General features: G+C 51.9%; 1 protein-coding gene across 1 annotated transcript in view; it reads right to left on the reverse strand.

The window, feature by feature from the left end:
• Window positions 1-1,588: 1,588 nt before the first annotated feature.
• LOC117884432 (collagen and calcium-binding EGF domain-containing protein 1-like) overlaps window positions 1,589-12,447 on the reverse strand; it is a 35,954-nt gene continuing 25,095 nt past the window's right edge. The window contains exons 3-11 of the mRNA XM_034784826.1: window positions 12,032-12,084; window positions 11,002-11,136; window positions 10,485-10,622; window positions 10,217-10,323; window positions 9,251-9,362; window positions 7,601-7,749; window positions 7,097-7,132; window positions 5,422-5,457; window positions 1,589-2,953 (exon numbers count right to left, since the gene is read on the reverse strand). Of these exons, the coding sequence (XP_034640717.1) occupies window positions 2,744-2,953; window positions 5,422-5,457; window positions 7,097-7,132; window positions 7,601-7,749; window positions 9,251-9,362; window positions 10,217-10,323; window positions 10,485-10,622; window positions 11,002-11,136; window positions 12,032-12,084 (976 nt within the window). The 3' untranslated portion in view covers window positions 1,589-2,743. The remainder of the gene's footprint in view (window positions 2,954-5,421; window positions 5,458-7,096; window positions 7,133-7,600; window positions 7,750-9,250; window positions 9,363-10,216; window positions 10,324-10,484; window positions 10,623-11,001; window positions 11,137-12,031; window positions 12,085-12,447) is intronic.

Below are 12,447 nucleotides of genomic sequence, written 5' to 3' on the forward strand. Positions count from 1 at the left end.
CTATCAAATCCCCCCTCACTCTTCTCTTCTGCAGACTAAATAACCCCAGTTCCCTCAGCCTCTCCTTGTAAATCATGTGCCCCAGCCCCCTAATCATTTTCGTTGCCTTCCGCTGGACTCTTTGCAATTTGTCCACATCCCTTCTGTAGTGGTGGTGGGGGGGAGAGGGACCAAAACTGGACGCAATACTCCAGGTGTGGCCTCACCAGTGTCGAATAGAGGGGAATAATCACTTCCCTTGACCTGCTGGCAATGCTCCTACTAATACAGGCTAATATGCTGTTGGCCTTCTTGGCAAAGAGGGCACACTGCTGACTCATATCCAGCTTCTCGTCCACTGTAATCCCCAGATCCTTTTCTGCAGAACTGCTGCTTAGCCAGTTGGTCCCCAGCCTGTAGCGGTGCACAGGATTCTTCCTTCCTAAATGCCAGAATCAGAGCCTGAGTTAACACTCCAGTGACGACACATCCTTAGCCTGTCTGCTTCAGTTTCCCCATCTGTACAAAAGGGATGACAGCACTGCCCAGCCTCATGGGTGTTGTGAGGATGAATACATTACAGATTGTGAATTGACAAGTAATGGGGGCCATAATAGTATCTAGGTTAGATAAAAACAGGGGAAAGAAATTAAGATGGATATGGATCATTTAAGCCTTGGATAGACAGAGCCATACACTCAGCTGTGGAAAATCAGCGGAGCTCCATTGTCTTCCGTTCACACCATCTGAGGCTCTGGCCCACAATTTTAAACTCCTAGACTATTACATGGATTTATTTTTAACTTTCCGGGAAATTCCGTCTGTACCCTAAAACCAGGCGTACAGTAGGATTTTTAGCCCCCTGTGTAATTACACCCACGTAGCTGGCTCAGTGCAATCCCCTCCTGCAGCCACACTGCATTGGTATAAATGGTGTCTATGGTAGGGTTTTGCAGTGTACTAGTGGATGAAATCCCACTGGGAGGCAGCGTAGTCTAGTAGATAGGAGACCTCGTTAGGCATCGGGAGAACTGGGTTTGCAGTCCCAGCTCTGCTGTGTGATGGTTGGCCAATCATGCCTTCCCCTCCCAGTCGCATTTCTATGCAGCTGGGAAGCTCCCAAGGGGATGGGCTGCATCTCTGTGATTGTGCAGCACTTGGCATGATGGAGCCCTGATCTCATTTGGGCCCTTTTGTTGCTATTGAGAATAACAGTGTAGGTGTGGGGTGAGAGTTGGACTTTTGCCACATACTCCACCACACTCCTCACTCTCCAGCCAAGCCTCACCACTGGCTTCTCTACTCCTCTGTTAGAGGCATAACATCTTTAGCAGAACACATCTGAAGGCAGCCTCCATCCCCCTTAGAGTGGCAGTGTGTCTGTGTAAGAGCCTAGCCTTCTGTTTGTACATAATGAGCGCACTATGGTCTCCTTCACACGCCTTGGCTCTGTGGGAGCCAGTGCAGCCTGACAAGAGTTTCACTTATGCAGAAATTACAGGCGTTCATGCCTCTGTGCTAAAATCAAGGGTGGATTTCAAAACACCAGCTGCCACCTGCTGGAGAGTTTTGTCTATGGAGTTCTCTGGAACCCCTGAGTTCGCTCTCCATGCATGGAATTCACTTGTCGGTTTAGTAACACTTAGACTGCAACCCATTAGCGGGCCTTTATTAGAGAGTATGAGGGGCTCATTCCCTTGTTCATGTTCTGACAACATTCTCCCCAGATCCAGCGAGCTGGAGAAGGAACCTGATAACTTTCCTCTGTTTGCAGTTATTTCCATTGCCATCTCTGGTAAGGGCATGCAAGACCAGATTCGTGTCATTTACAAGAGGAAAAGTGCAAAATGATAACAGCTTTGATTCACAGCTGCATTTCGCCCTTAGTATTTATGGACGTAACCTGTGCTCGCAGTTCCTTAGGATGAAATCCCAGGGCTAAGAGTGACACCAGCTCTCCAGGCGAGGAGGGCCCTGGATGTACAGTGAGCTTTTACTAATTGCCCTTAGTGTTCTGCCTCTCTCTCTTTCTACCAAGTGGGTTACTGGCAGTGGGGATCTGGAACCATAAGCTTCTGTTGTCTGAGCTAAAAGACCCAGCTGTAGCAGCCTCATCAACCTGCCATCGCTAGCGAGGGACAGAGCATCATACCGAGTAGGTGTTACACCGAGCTTTCTGGAGTAAGATTACACAGAAGGTCAGATCTGAAGTCAGGAAAGAATTCTCCCTTGGACACATCAGCAGGGATCTGAGATTATCCGCACCTGATTTTCTACTCACACTAGCGTAAACCAGGAGCAACCTCAGTGAAATCAACACAGTGACCCTGGTGTAAAACTGGAGTGAGAAGACAATCAGGCCCTCTGTGTTTTACTCCTTCCTTCCAGCTCATTTGCCCTACATTTCCCCTGGATATAAACTGCTGGCAGAAACTGAGCTGCTGCAGAGAAGCAAATCCAGGGCTTCCTCACTGCATCTGGAGAATGTCCCGTCTTTTCCAAAGAGACAGAAAAGCACCTTTATAAAAATACCCCTTTTCCATTCTTTCTAGTGTAAAAATATAACATTTAGCATTCATAATAAATAGACTCTCTGCTCTGGACAGCGACTGTGATGGGTGGATCAGCTTGGCCCAAGGGGACGAATCAGCTGCAGTGTCTGGCAACCACGGAACATCCTGGAGCATCATGTGTCCAAGCGATGTCTCTGGAGCGTGGGCGACTCCTGAGTCCAGCCGCAGGGGAGCGGGTGTCTGCCACCTAGTCATGTGGCTGAGCGCGTGGGTCTAGGCCCCCGCAGCAGCTCCTCCTGGCCGGATCCCCATTCGTGCACCTCAGAGTCCCTGCTGTTGGCAGACGGCATCTCAAACTCCATCCTCCGGCGCTGGCCAAACACTTTCTCCTGTAGTTCAATGATGTCATTCCTGATGTCGGCCATCATCAGGAGCAGGAAGTCAAAGGAGCCCGGAGGGCCCTGTGGGGAGAGAAAAGAGAGGCTCGCTGTGAGCGTAGAGCTCTGTCCCAGTGGCTCAGACCGGACTGGCCAGGCTCCCGTGCTGGCCAAACATAAAGATGTCCAGGGTTTTGTTTCAGCATACCCCAGACCCTGACTCATGGAGGTAACAATGACGCCATGTCGCAGCTGATCAATGCCAGCCTGACAGAGGTTGTGTTCAGGGAAGGGGGGAGAGTGGCAGGAAAGGGCTGGTTGCATGTAGGATAGGCTCTACTTGGCTGGGTGCCAGGGGCGTCCTTAGGATTTATGGGGCCCTACACAGTATTATTAAATTGGTGCCCCTATGCCCGACGGCAGCCCGAGCTCAGAGCCTGCCGGAGGAGGAAGGGACGAGACAGCAAAGGATAACGAGACCCCCGGCCTGCCTCACGGTGGTGGAGAGTCACAGTTCCCCGCAGAGATCCCCGTACCCTCTCCCTCTCCCAGAGTGGACATGCAGAAGGTACCTAATTAAAAGCACTAAACTTGGGAATAAAAAATGTCATTCACAGGTTTTTTGATATGCCCTGAAGTTTGTCAGACATCTGTTTGCAAAAACTTTGTAGTAAGGGTGAGTCAGCTGTCTTGCTGAATACAACATTAAATATTATGGAATATGTGATGCAGCTCTTCTCTGTTTTACATTTTCTTACTCAGTATTTCTAAGCTGATTTTATATTTTAAATGTACTCTTAAGCCTTCGTAAAGTAATCATTCCAGATTACTACATATTTAACTCACTGAAACAAAGCCATTAATTTAAATTCATCAGTCACAGAGGTTTAGTGTGTTCATAATGTTCATTGCTTTTAGAAAAAGAACACTAATTTACTGTGTGTGATCTCCATAACAATACACTTGTTTATGAAATTTCACCAACTTTAAAAAATATGTTTCCAAAGATTTTAGGCAGAACAAAGGATTTTATATCTTACTAAGGTACTGATTTTGCTGGAGGGTTCTCTTAAAACTAATTCATCAGATAGTCAGAAGTAAAGAAAGGGAAACTCTTTGTCCAGCTATCTGGAAGGAAAGGGGTGTTGTCCCTTTAAGGGCTCTCTTCAATGCGGGGGTGGGGGGAGAGGGGCTGAAGGGAGAAAGGGATGGACAGAAAGGACAGGAAGACTTTGGAAGCAAGTTTTTTTTACTATAGTAATTAAAATGGGTTTTTTAGATAAAGGTAGTCTTTTGAAGGATTTATTTAAAAAACATATGTCTGAAGATCCAAGCATTTAAGGCTAAAGATGATTGTGCATCTAAAAATCTATGCAAGGATTTTTTAGAGATGTGATTTTATAATCTTCACCAACTCACTAATGAAATATTTTTAAAGCAAATTTGAAACTAAGGTCCTGTAGACTGACATGTTCTGAGTAAATATTACAGTCATGCGCACCTGTTTTTGTCAGTACATTCAGAAACTGACAGTAGATACCTGGGCGTTGGCAAATGCCTGTTAAATGGCTTCATTACCCCTTGAATGACTCTTTAACAGTTTCAATGTTGTGCTAATAGGGCTGGCAGGCTGGAGGGCTTTTTCTCTTTTAACTATTAGATCCCCTCCTGAGGAAGACTCACCAGCCTGCAGCAGCCAGCTGTGGGAGCCTGCAGGAAGGGTCAGAACAGGGATAGGAAAGCCAGGCGGGTGGACACTAAGACCCAGGGGTGCCCCAAATTTTCAGGTGCCCTACACAGCGCATATGCCTAAGGACGGCCCTGCTGGATGCTGCTAGGTACCTCCTCTCACCTCAGGATGGATTTGCTGAGAACTCCCTCTTGTGGGGTAATGTTGCACCATCGCTAAGATGCACATGGGTGGGCTCAAGTCAGGCAGATTGTGTGGGCCCGGCCTTGCTCGTTATGAACAGAAAGTTCCCTGGTCAGAGGAGTCTTTGTTAGTCATTAAAGTCGATGGAGCTACACTGATTTATACCAGCTGGGGAGGGCCCATTGACATCCATGGCGCTGCGTCAGTTTACACCACAGGGGGATCTGACCATACGTGTACAAATTACTCCTTCCTCTAGGCTTCCCATCTTCTCCCGTTGTGTCTATTCATTGGACTGTAAGCCACTGGGACAGGGAATGTCTTTATTTTGTGTCTTGTCCAGGGCAGAGCATGTTGTCTGGGTTTAATGCCTACTAAAATAAGATAGATGAATTGTGGGGAGGGGGTGTGTGTGTAGGGGGGTGCGCACACTTGTGAGACACACCCAGCATCAGGCTAACCTTAGATATTTTCTCAGATCCCTGGGGCCTGATTCTCCACTGCCTTGAACCATTTACACCCAAACACAGTGGGAACCAAGTGCTAACGAATCAGACCCGTTGAATTTCACACTCACTTGCCCAAGGAACAAGGCAGTGGGGACTTGGGGCCCAGGATGAGGTTTCTGACCCTTGCTTTGCCTGATACTCAGTGCTGCTAATTGTTTTTCCATTCTTACCGGTGGCCCTCGGGGACCGGGGTATCCTCGTTCGCCCTAAAACAGAAAGCAAAGGTCAGAGCGGGGACTAGCAGCAATATGATTTCTGTTGCAGAGCAGGGGATGGGATTTAAATCACTGTCAAAACCCATCTATTTGACCAGGGCACTGACGGCAGGGTCTTTCAGGTGGGGATAAATCTGCTGTGGGATTTCTCAGCGACAGGCTGGGAAGTTAATGTTTTCCTGGATTCTGCTGGCAGGGGATATTCTGTGCTTTTGTATGGAACTGTTGTCAGGGTGCCTAGAGTCTGTGCACTGACCTGCGCCATTGCTCCAGCTGAGGGTCTGGCCTGTTGTTTGTCCTCAGAACAAGCCGTGTTGCTGGCTAGAGTTCACTCCCAAAACCAACTTGCACCAAAGATATTTTCGTACTCACTGAGAATAAAACGACCTCTGTGCTGCGGCATACAGGCCCCGCTCTGGCTGGCAGGGGTTTAATGAGGGTCTGTGGCTCCAATGAGCCCCACCCTGCTACATCTGCAGCCAGTGTCAGGTATGGAGAGGGGAGTTCAAAGGAGAAGGCCCAGCTCAGTGCAGGGCTGAGCAGGCAGAAGATCAGAGTTCTGCTCTCTTGGGGAGAGGAGCCTGGTTACAGCCAGGAGTCGGGGACAGCTGGCCGCCTGGCTGAGTCTCCCTGTGGATGGGATGGCTGATCCGGGCGACTGACCAAACGGGGGCTGTTTGAAGACAGCCCCAGAGCAGAAGCCTGGGGTGCTGATGAAGACTCCTCAGATGGCCCTGTTGCGAGCTCATAACTTGCTTATATTTTGGGACTGCGAGACCCAGAAGGGGTGGGACTCAAGCATGCCTAAGCTGGAGGGCTGAAGCCCATTGCACTGGACCCTGCGAGAGGCAGTGACTTACTGTCAGAGACACTGTGACAGGGTGAGTAATGTCTGGCTGGGCCACAAGGGGAAGCACAGAGACAGGCTCCTCACTCCTCAAACACATAAAGCCGTCTGAGCAAAGGTGAATCAAATCTCATACTTAACACCTGTTCCTACAGTACCTTGTATCCTGCAGGCTCCCAAAGGGTTTTAACAAACTGTACAGACACAGGGATCACTCACCTACCACTGAAATGCCGCCACTTCTGGGATGGAGTGCCTCACCTGTTCCGCACAACAACAGCAGGTTGACAAGATGTAACCACTCAGGTTGCAATTGGGCCACGACACCGCTCATGCGGAAAGTTTTGCTGCCCAAGAGGGGGCTGCAGCTAGAATGGGGCATGTACTTGCCCCCCATGCGTCATGCCCGCTGCAGGTAGTTTTGAGACTAAAAGGGACCAGTCAGAAAAGTGAATGTTTGCTACTACTGCGGTGTGTGACCCCAGCAGAGAACCCCGGGTCCCAATTTTCCTAGTGTAGATGGATCAGAATTGGTTTGCACTGGTGTAGATAATGGCCAGAGAGGCAAGGCACTGGAGAATCAGACTTATTTTCTCTTGGCTGTAGGTCACTAAAGGAATTATGTTACTTTCGCTGGGAACTGAGACACGGGACTGGGAATCAGAGCTGTGGGAGAGCCTCTTTGCAGCAGGAACCACTGTGTGTATGTGTACAGCGCCTAGCACTGTGGAGCCCCACTGGGGGCCTCAAAGGCAATACAGATAATAATGGAAGCCGTGGTACCTTCTGGCCATTCCTTCCCGGTGCCCCAGGAGCGCCCTAGGAGAAGCACAAACACAGAGCTTAGCGCAGGAGTAAACAAGATCATTGCAGTTCTGGGTCTGCAGCAAGTGCATCCGGAGAGTGGAGAGAATGTGTGGCATTGGATGGGGCTGAGTGCCTGCTAGCTGTGGGGCAGGGAGCCAGCTCCGGTGGCTTGGACAGGGGAAGGATGCTGGTGGCTGGAGGTCCAGCAAGTGGATCTGGTGACGGGAAATCCTGCTGGCTGTGGGTCTCTTGGAGAGAAGGGGAGAGGCAGGAAGAGCTCGGGACAGTGGGTCTCTGCGGGAAAGGAGAAGTCACTGAATCTGACTGGGCAGGGTTGGGTTGTGTGTGTGGGAGGGGCCCATCTGCCAGGTTTGGGCAGGGGAAAGAGCCATTGGCTGATGGGGATGGTGGGCTGGACTCCAGCGCTCTGGGGGTGGGGCCAGGATGCATGACCCAGTGAATGGGGCTTTTGCTACTCACCACTGGTCCCCTCCGTCCGATTTTGATATGTGCAAAGTCAGGATATGGTCCCATTGGCCCCATGTCCCCGCGGGGCCCTGGGGTTCCCGGAGGCCCTGGAGGTCCGATTGCCCCTGGACTCCCTTTCTCCCCTGTTGCGCCCGGGTCACCTTAACATAGAAAAAGGTGTTTGATTTCTGAACGAGGTCTTAAAGAAGCAGAGCAACTGAGAGCATTAATACCAGAGAAGGCCCTGGCCCAGGACCCCCAGCCAGAGGGTTTGGATCCAATCTTTACAGAGGGCCTAGCCCAAACCCCAGAGCCCACTGCTCCCAGGTTAGGGAGCGTTTCTAATCTAGATCCTGAGCAGAAAGCTCTGCTTGGGTCCATCTCCGGTTCGTATTCAACTTGGATGTCAGCCCAGCACCCCCCCTCTTCCCTGAGAAGCCCTAGAGCTGTGAGCCCAGCACGGAGAGTGCCAGGGCTGCTGCCCTCCCCAGGGGCAGGAGCTGGGACCAGGAGGCTGGTAACTGAAGGCTGCAGGTTTGAGGCAGTCTAGGCTGATTTGCCCATTGCTTGTTAAGAGAAGTGTGTCTAACGCCCACTGCCCCCAACCACCACTAGGTTACCTGCCAAACAGGCAGCATTCAGGGAAGTGCTCCTGCTGGCTAGAGAGAGGCCACCTGAAAATGCTGCCATATGATAGGTGGCAGCTAAGGCCTGGTGTATGCTTAAAAATTGGAATATAAATATTGTCTTTACATTTCCGCGTATTGTATATAGAGTGGTATAAACAAGTCATTGTCTGTGTTAAATTTTAGTTTGTACTGACTTCGCTAGTGCTTTTTCTGTAGCCTGTTATAAAACTAGGCAAATCTCTAGATGAACTGATGTACCCCCAGGGGTACACCTACCCCTGGTTGAGAACCACTGACCTACACCAATGGGAAAACCCCTTCTGTCACTGTAGGAAGCATCTACAGTACAGCAGCACAGCTGCAGCACAGCTGCAGCACCTGTAGTGTAGACACAGCCTAAGCTACCTTCCATCCTGAAATGTGCCAAAGAATTAGGAGGGGATAATTTACTGCTGAAATGCAGCCACCTCTGGGGTGGAACGTAGCAGTCCTCCTGCTCAAGTAACGCTGCCATTTTTAGGAAGAGGGGAAAGAACATCCTCACCCACAGGGCAAATTATGGGGAGCAGGATGTAACACTCTGATAGGGGGGCAGAATTATCCCCCTAGGATTAGGTCTGCATGGGCTTCCGCCATCATCCCTGGAGCACTAAGGTCAGTGTCTTCCACTGCACCATCCACACTGCCCTAGGCCCTGCTAGTCTCCCCAGGAAAGGGGCGAGCCATGCCAAGCCCAGAGAGTTAATGCAGCCTGGTATTTCCAGGGTAGTGGGGATCCAGGCTTGAGAAATTAGCCAGGCCAAGAGGGTAACCCCAGCCCAGCTCTTGGAAAAGGTGCCATGGGGACGTAGAATGTCCATTGCTCGCTCACTGTAGGTTTTACTCCTGCAGGCTGATTGCACCAACCCAACCCTATTGCTTCCCTCTGACAAACAGGATTCTCGCTTGGTCTAATGAAAACCAGTGCTGGGTCAGACCCTCACAGGCATCCAGGGTCTCCTACCCCAGCAATCTCCAGCACCCCAAGATGTACCTGGAGGCCCCGGGGGACCTGGTGGCCCTAGGACAGGAGGACGGTCTGCTGGTTTTTGGTTAATCCTCATCCAGGACTTCCCACTCTCATTATCCAAGCCAGGGAGCAGCAGCTGGGGAGGGGAAGGAAAAGAAGTGCAGACAAGCCCTGTAAGGAACGAGGGTCAAGCAACTTCTGCAGCCTCATGCCCCAGGGGATAGAGTGTCTACAGAGTGATTCCCAGTGGCAGAGGCTGGAGAGCACCATTGAAAGTGGGCGACATAGATTCATCCCCCCCACACCTGACCCTCCTCTTCCTCTCGCAACCTTCCCAGCAGCCTGACCCCTGGCCCATGAGCACCAATGCCCACCCCTTCCAAATCTGAGTGAGCGGCATTGCAACCTAGCGCACAGGGTCACAGAGCCACTCAGGTTTGGTCCAGCCAAAAAGTGGTCAGGCCATGGCCCGGGTGGTCCCCCTGGCTTCATGGCCTATGCCCAGCAGGCTTTGGAGGGAATGGGAACTTGCTGCCAAGGATATGCAGATTAGCCAAGAGAGGGAAGACCTCTGGGGAGAGGGTCCTGCCCCTTGCATGCCCCTCCCCAATGGGAGTGGCCAGAGAGGCGCCTACCCTAGCATATCCTTTAAAAAAAAGCCACGTGGGCCATATTCAGAACAGGTACAAGTGGATGCAACTGCGCTGACTTCCACGGTCTTGTGCCCACTTCGCACAGGTCTGAATGTGGCCCTTGGATCCATTTCTGCCCCGGCTCTGACTGGACTGACTGAGCACGCCTGTGTGATCAGGGCAACCACTTCCTGGACTACCTATTTCTTTTCAGCTCTGACTTGGTGAGATTCGGTTGCGGGGTGGCAGCCCCAGGGGCCCGTAGAAGGCTGCTTCTGCAGGTTTGCCCCAGACAGCTGTTTGTCGGAGCGCTGCCAGCTGTGGCTGACCAGGAGAGGCTCAGAGGTCATTGTCCCACCTTGTGTCTCAGCTGGGAGACTGTCTGTTTCATACTGGTGAACTCCTCGCAGGTGATGGAGCAGGACCTGGTGCCCATCAGGGTCTCCGACTTCAGCACTGTGGTGCCTGGAAGAGAATGACGCACCTGTGTCAGTCGGCAGCAGGAATGGGGAGAGTGGACCTGCAGCCACAGGTCAATGGAGCTACATCTGCTTGAGCCAGGGCTGGCGTGGCCCCAGGGTCGGACAGTGCTTGGACACGATCCCTCTCCTGGTTCACGGACTCACCGTTGCTGGATTTCAGGCAGGTTGTCCCATCAGATGCTATGTAATAGCCACGCTGGCAATGGCACCGGTAGCTGCCCGGGGTGTTCGTATACAGCTGGTCGCAGACGGCACCTCCGCTTTCCACACACTCATCGATGTCTGGGGTTGAACACAGAGAAATGTCAGCCACAGCTCAGCCAGGGGAGCACCAGGGGCCACGGAGGCCTCGTCAGGGAAATGGACGCAGCAGAAGGGAGATCCATATGATCCTGCAGGCCAGGCCAGGAGATACACACATCCCTTGGCGATGGCAACCCTGAGGTGGGTCTCTGGGAACCTTTCCCTAGACACCTACACTGGACGCTGGAGCCTAGGGATGGCTGTTGTCTGGTGTAGCCTCTCCTGCAACAGAGTCCTCCAACCGACCCCAGGCCACGGAAAGATGTCGCGTGTGTCCATTTATCACACAGGAGCTATTCCGGAGCCAGGCCATTGCCACCAACCCAGGCTAAGGGCAGGTACCCTTGGGGGCACTCACCCAGGCAGTAAGGGTGCAGGTAAGTCTTGTGGCGCTCTCTGTCGAACCGATAGCCAGGGAAGCACGTGCACAGGACGCGACCAAAGTTGTCCGTGCATTGCTGCTCGCACGGGAAGTCGGCGCACACGTCCACGCCTGCAAAGAGGGGCAGATGGAGCCGTGCTGGGGGTCAAGCACGGTGGGTTGGACCGCAGCCAGTGCAGCCTTGCAATTAAAAGTGACCCCCCCCCCGCCCCACATGACAGTGCCTTGCCCTGGGCCAAATCTTCAGCACAGCTCTGAGTTCCCTGTAAAGATGCAGATTTACACCAGTGGAGGATCGGGCCCCATGTGTCCTCTGCATGTGTAAGTAATTCATGGCTGGGCACTCCCCAGTAACTAGCATCCTCAACCCAATCTCTTCCTTCCACTAGGCATCCTCCTCACCTCCCTCTCCCAGCTGCCAAACCCTCCCCCCAGCTCTAACTGGCAGGTGACCCAATTCCTCTCCCAAGCCTCCCAACCTAACTGCGTCAGAGCTGCCCCATCCCCACCCTCTGTCTAGCAGCACCCCAGGTGTCTAGCGAGAGGGTCCCACGTTCAACAGAGACTAGAGATGAGCCTGGAGCAAACCCGGTTCCAAACATCCCTGAACTCTTGGGACGTTCCGGATCAGAACTTTGTGACCTGGACCCACCTCCACAATGCAACTGATGGACCCTTTCCCATCCAACACAAAGCAGAATGCAGAGCACCTTGTCTGCTGAAATACCATATGCTCGGTGCTGAAGTTGTGATGTGTGAAAACAGAGAACTGCCATCACGTGGTGCAAGAAGCAGCCCTGTCATGAGCCAACATCTCAAGAGCTTTCACCCTTGGAGCAGGCAGTGGAGAAGGCTGCCCAAATCATGCAGCAAAATCTCCCAGAGTCTTTCCAGGTGGATGGTATCATCCTGGCTTTTGTCTGACATGATCTTTGGCTTTAGTGCCACCTGAGAATAAGTGTGGACAGAGTGAGCAGAATGGGAGAAAGCTCCTTCTTATACTTACTTTCTGGGATACACTGGCCCATCACAAACCTATAGCCCTCACAGCACTTCCTCCTGGGGGAGAGAGAGAATCAGACTATTATTTATTTAATTGTACCATCTAGGAGCTCTAGTCATGGCCCAGGGCCGCGTTGTGCTAGGCACTGTACAGACACAGAACCGACAGGAGCTGCCAATCTAAGTACAAGACAAGAGACAACGGATGGACAGATGGGTGAGCACAAGGGAACATTGAGATGCTCTTGGCCTTCATGCTGGGCAGTGGCCTCTGCACACCAGCAGTTTTTTGTAGGCCTTGTGGCAGAGGAGCGGTTTGAGTAGGGTTACCATACGTCCGGATTTTCCCGGACATGTCCGGCTTTTTGGGCTCCAAATCCCCGTCCGGGGGGAAATCCCAAAAAGCCGGACATGTCCGGG

This window comes from Trachemys scripta, chromosome 10 (assembly GCF_013100865.1).
Source record: "Trachemys scripta elegans isolate TJP31775 chromosome 10, CAS_Tse_1.0, whole genome shotgun sequence".
NCBI lineage: Eukaryota > Metazoa > Chordata > Testudines > Emydidae > Trachemys > Trachemys scripta.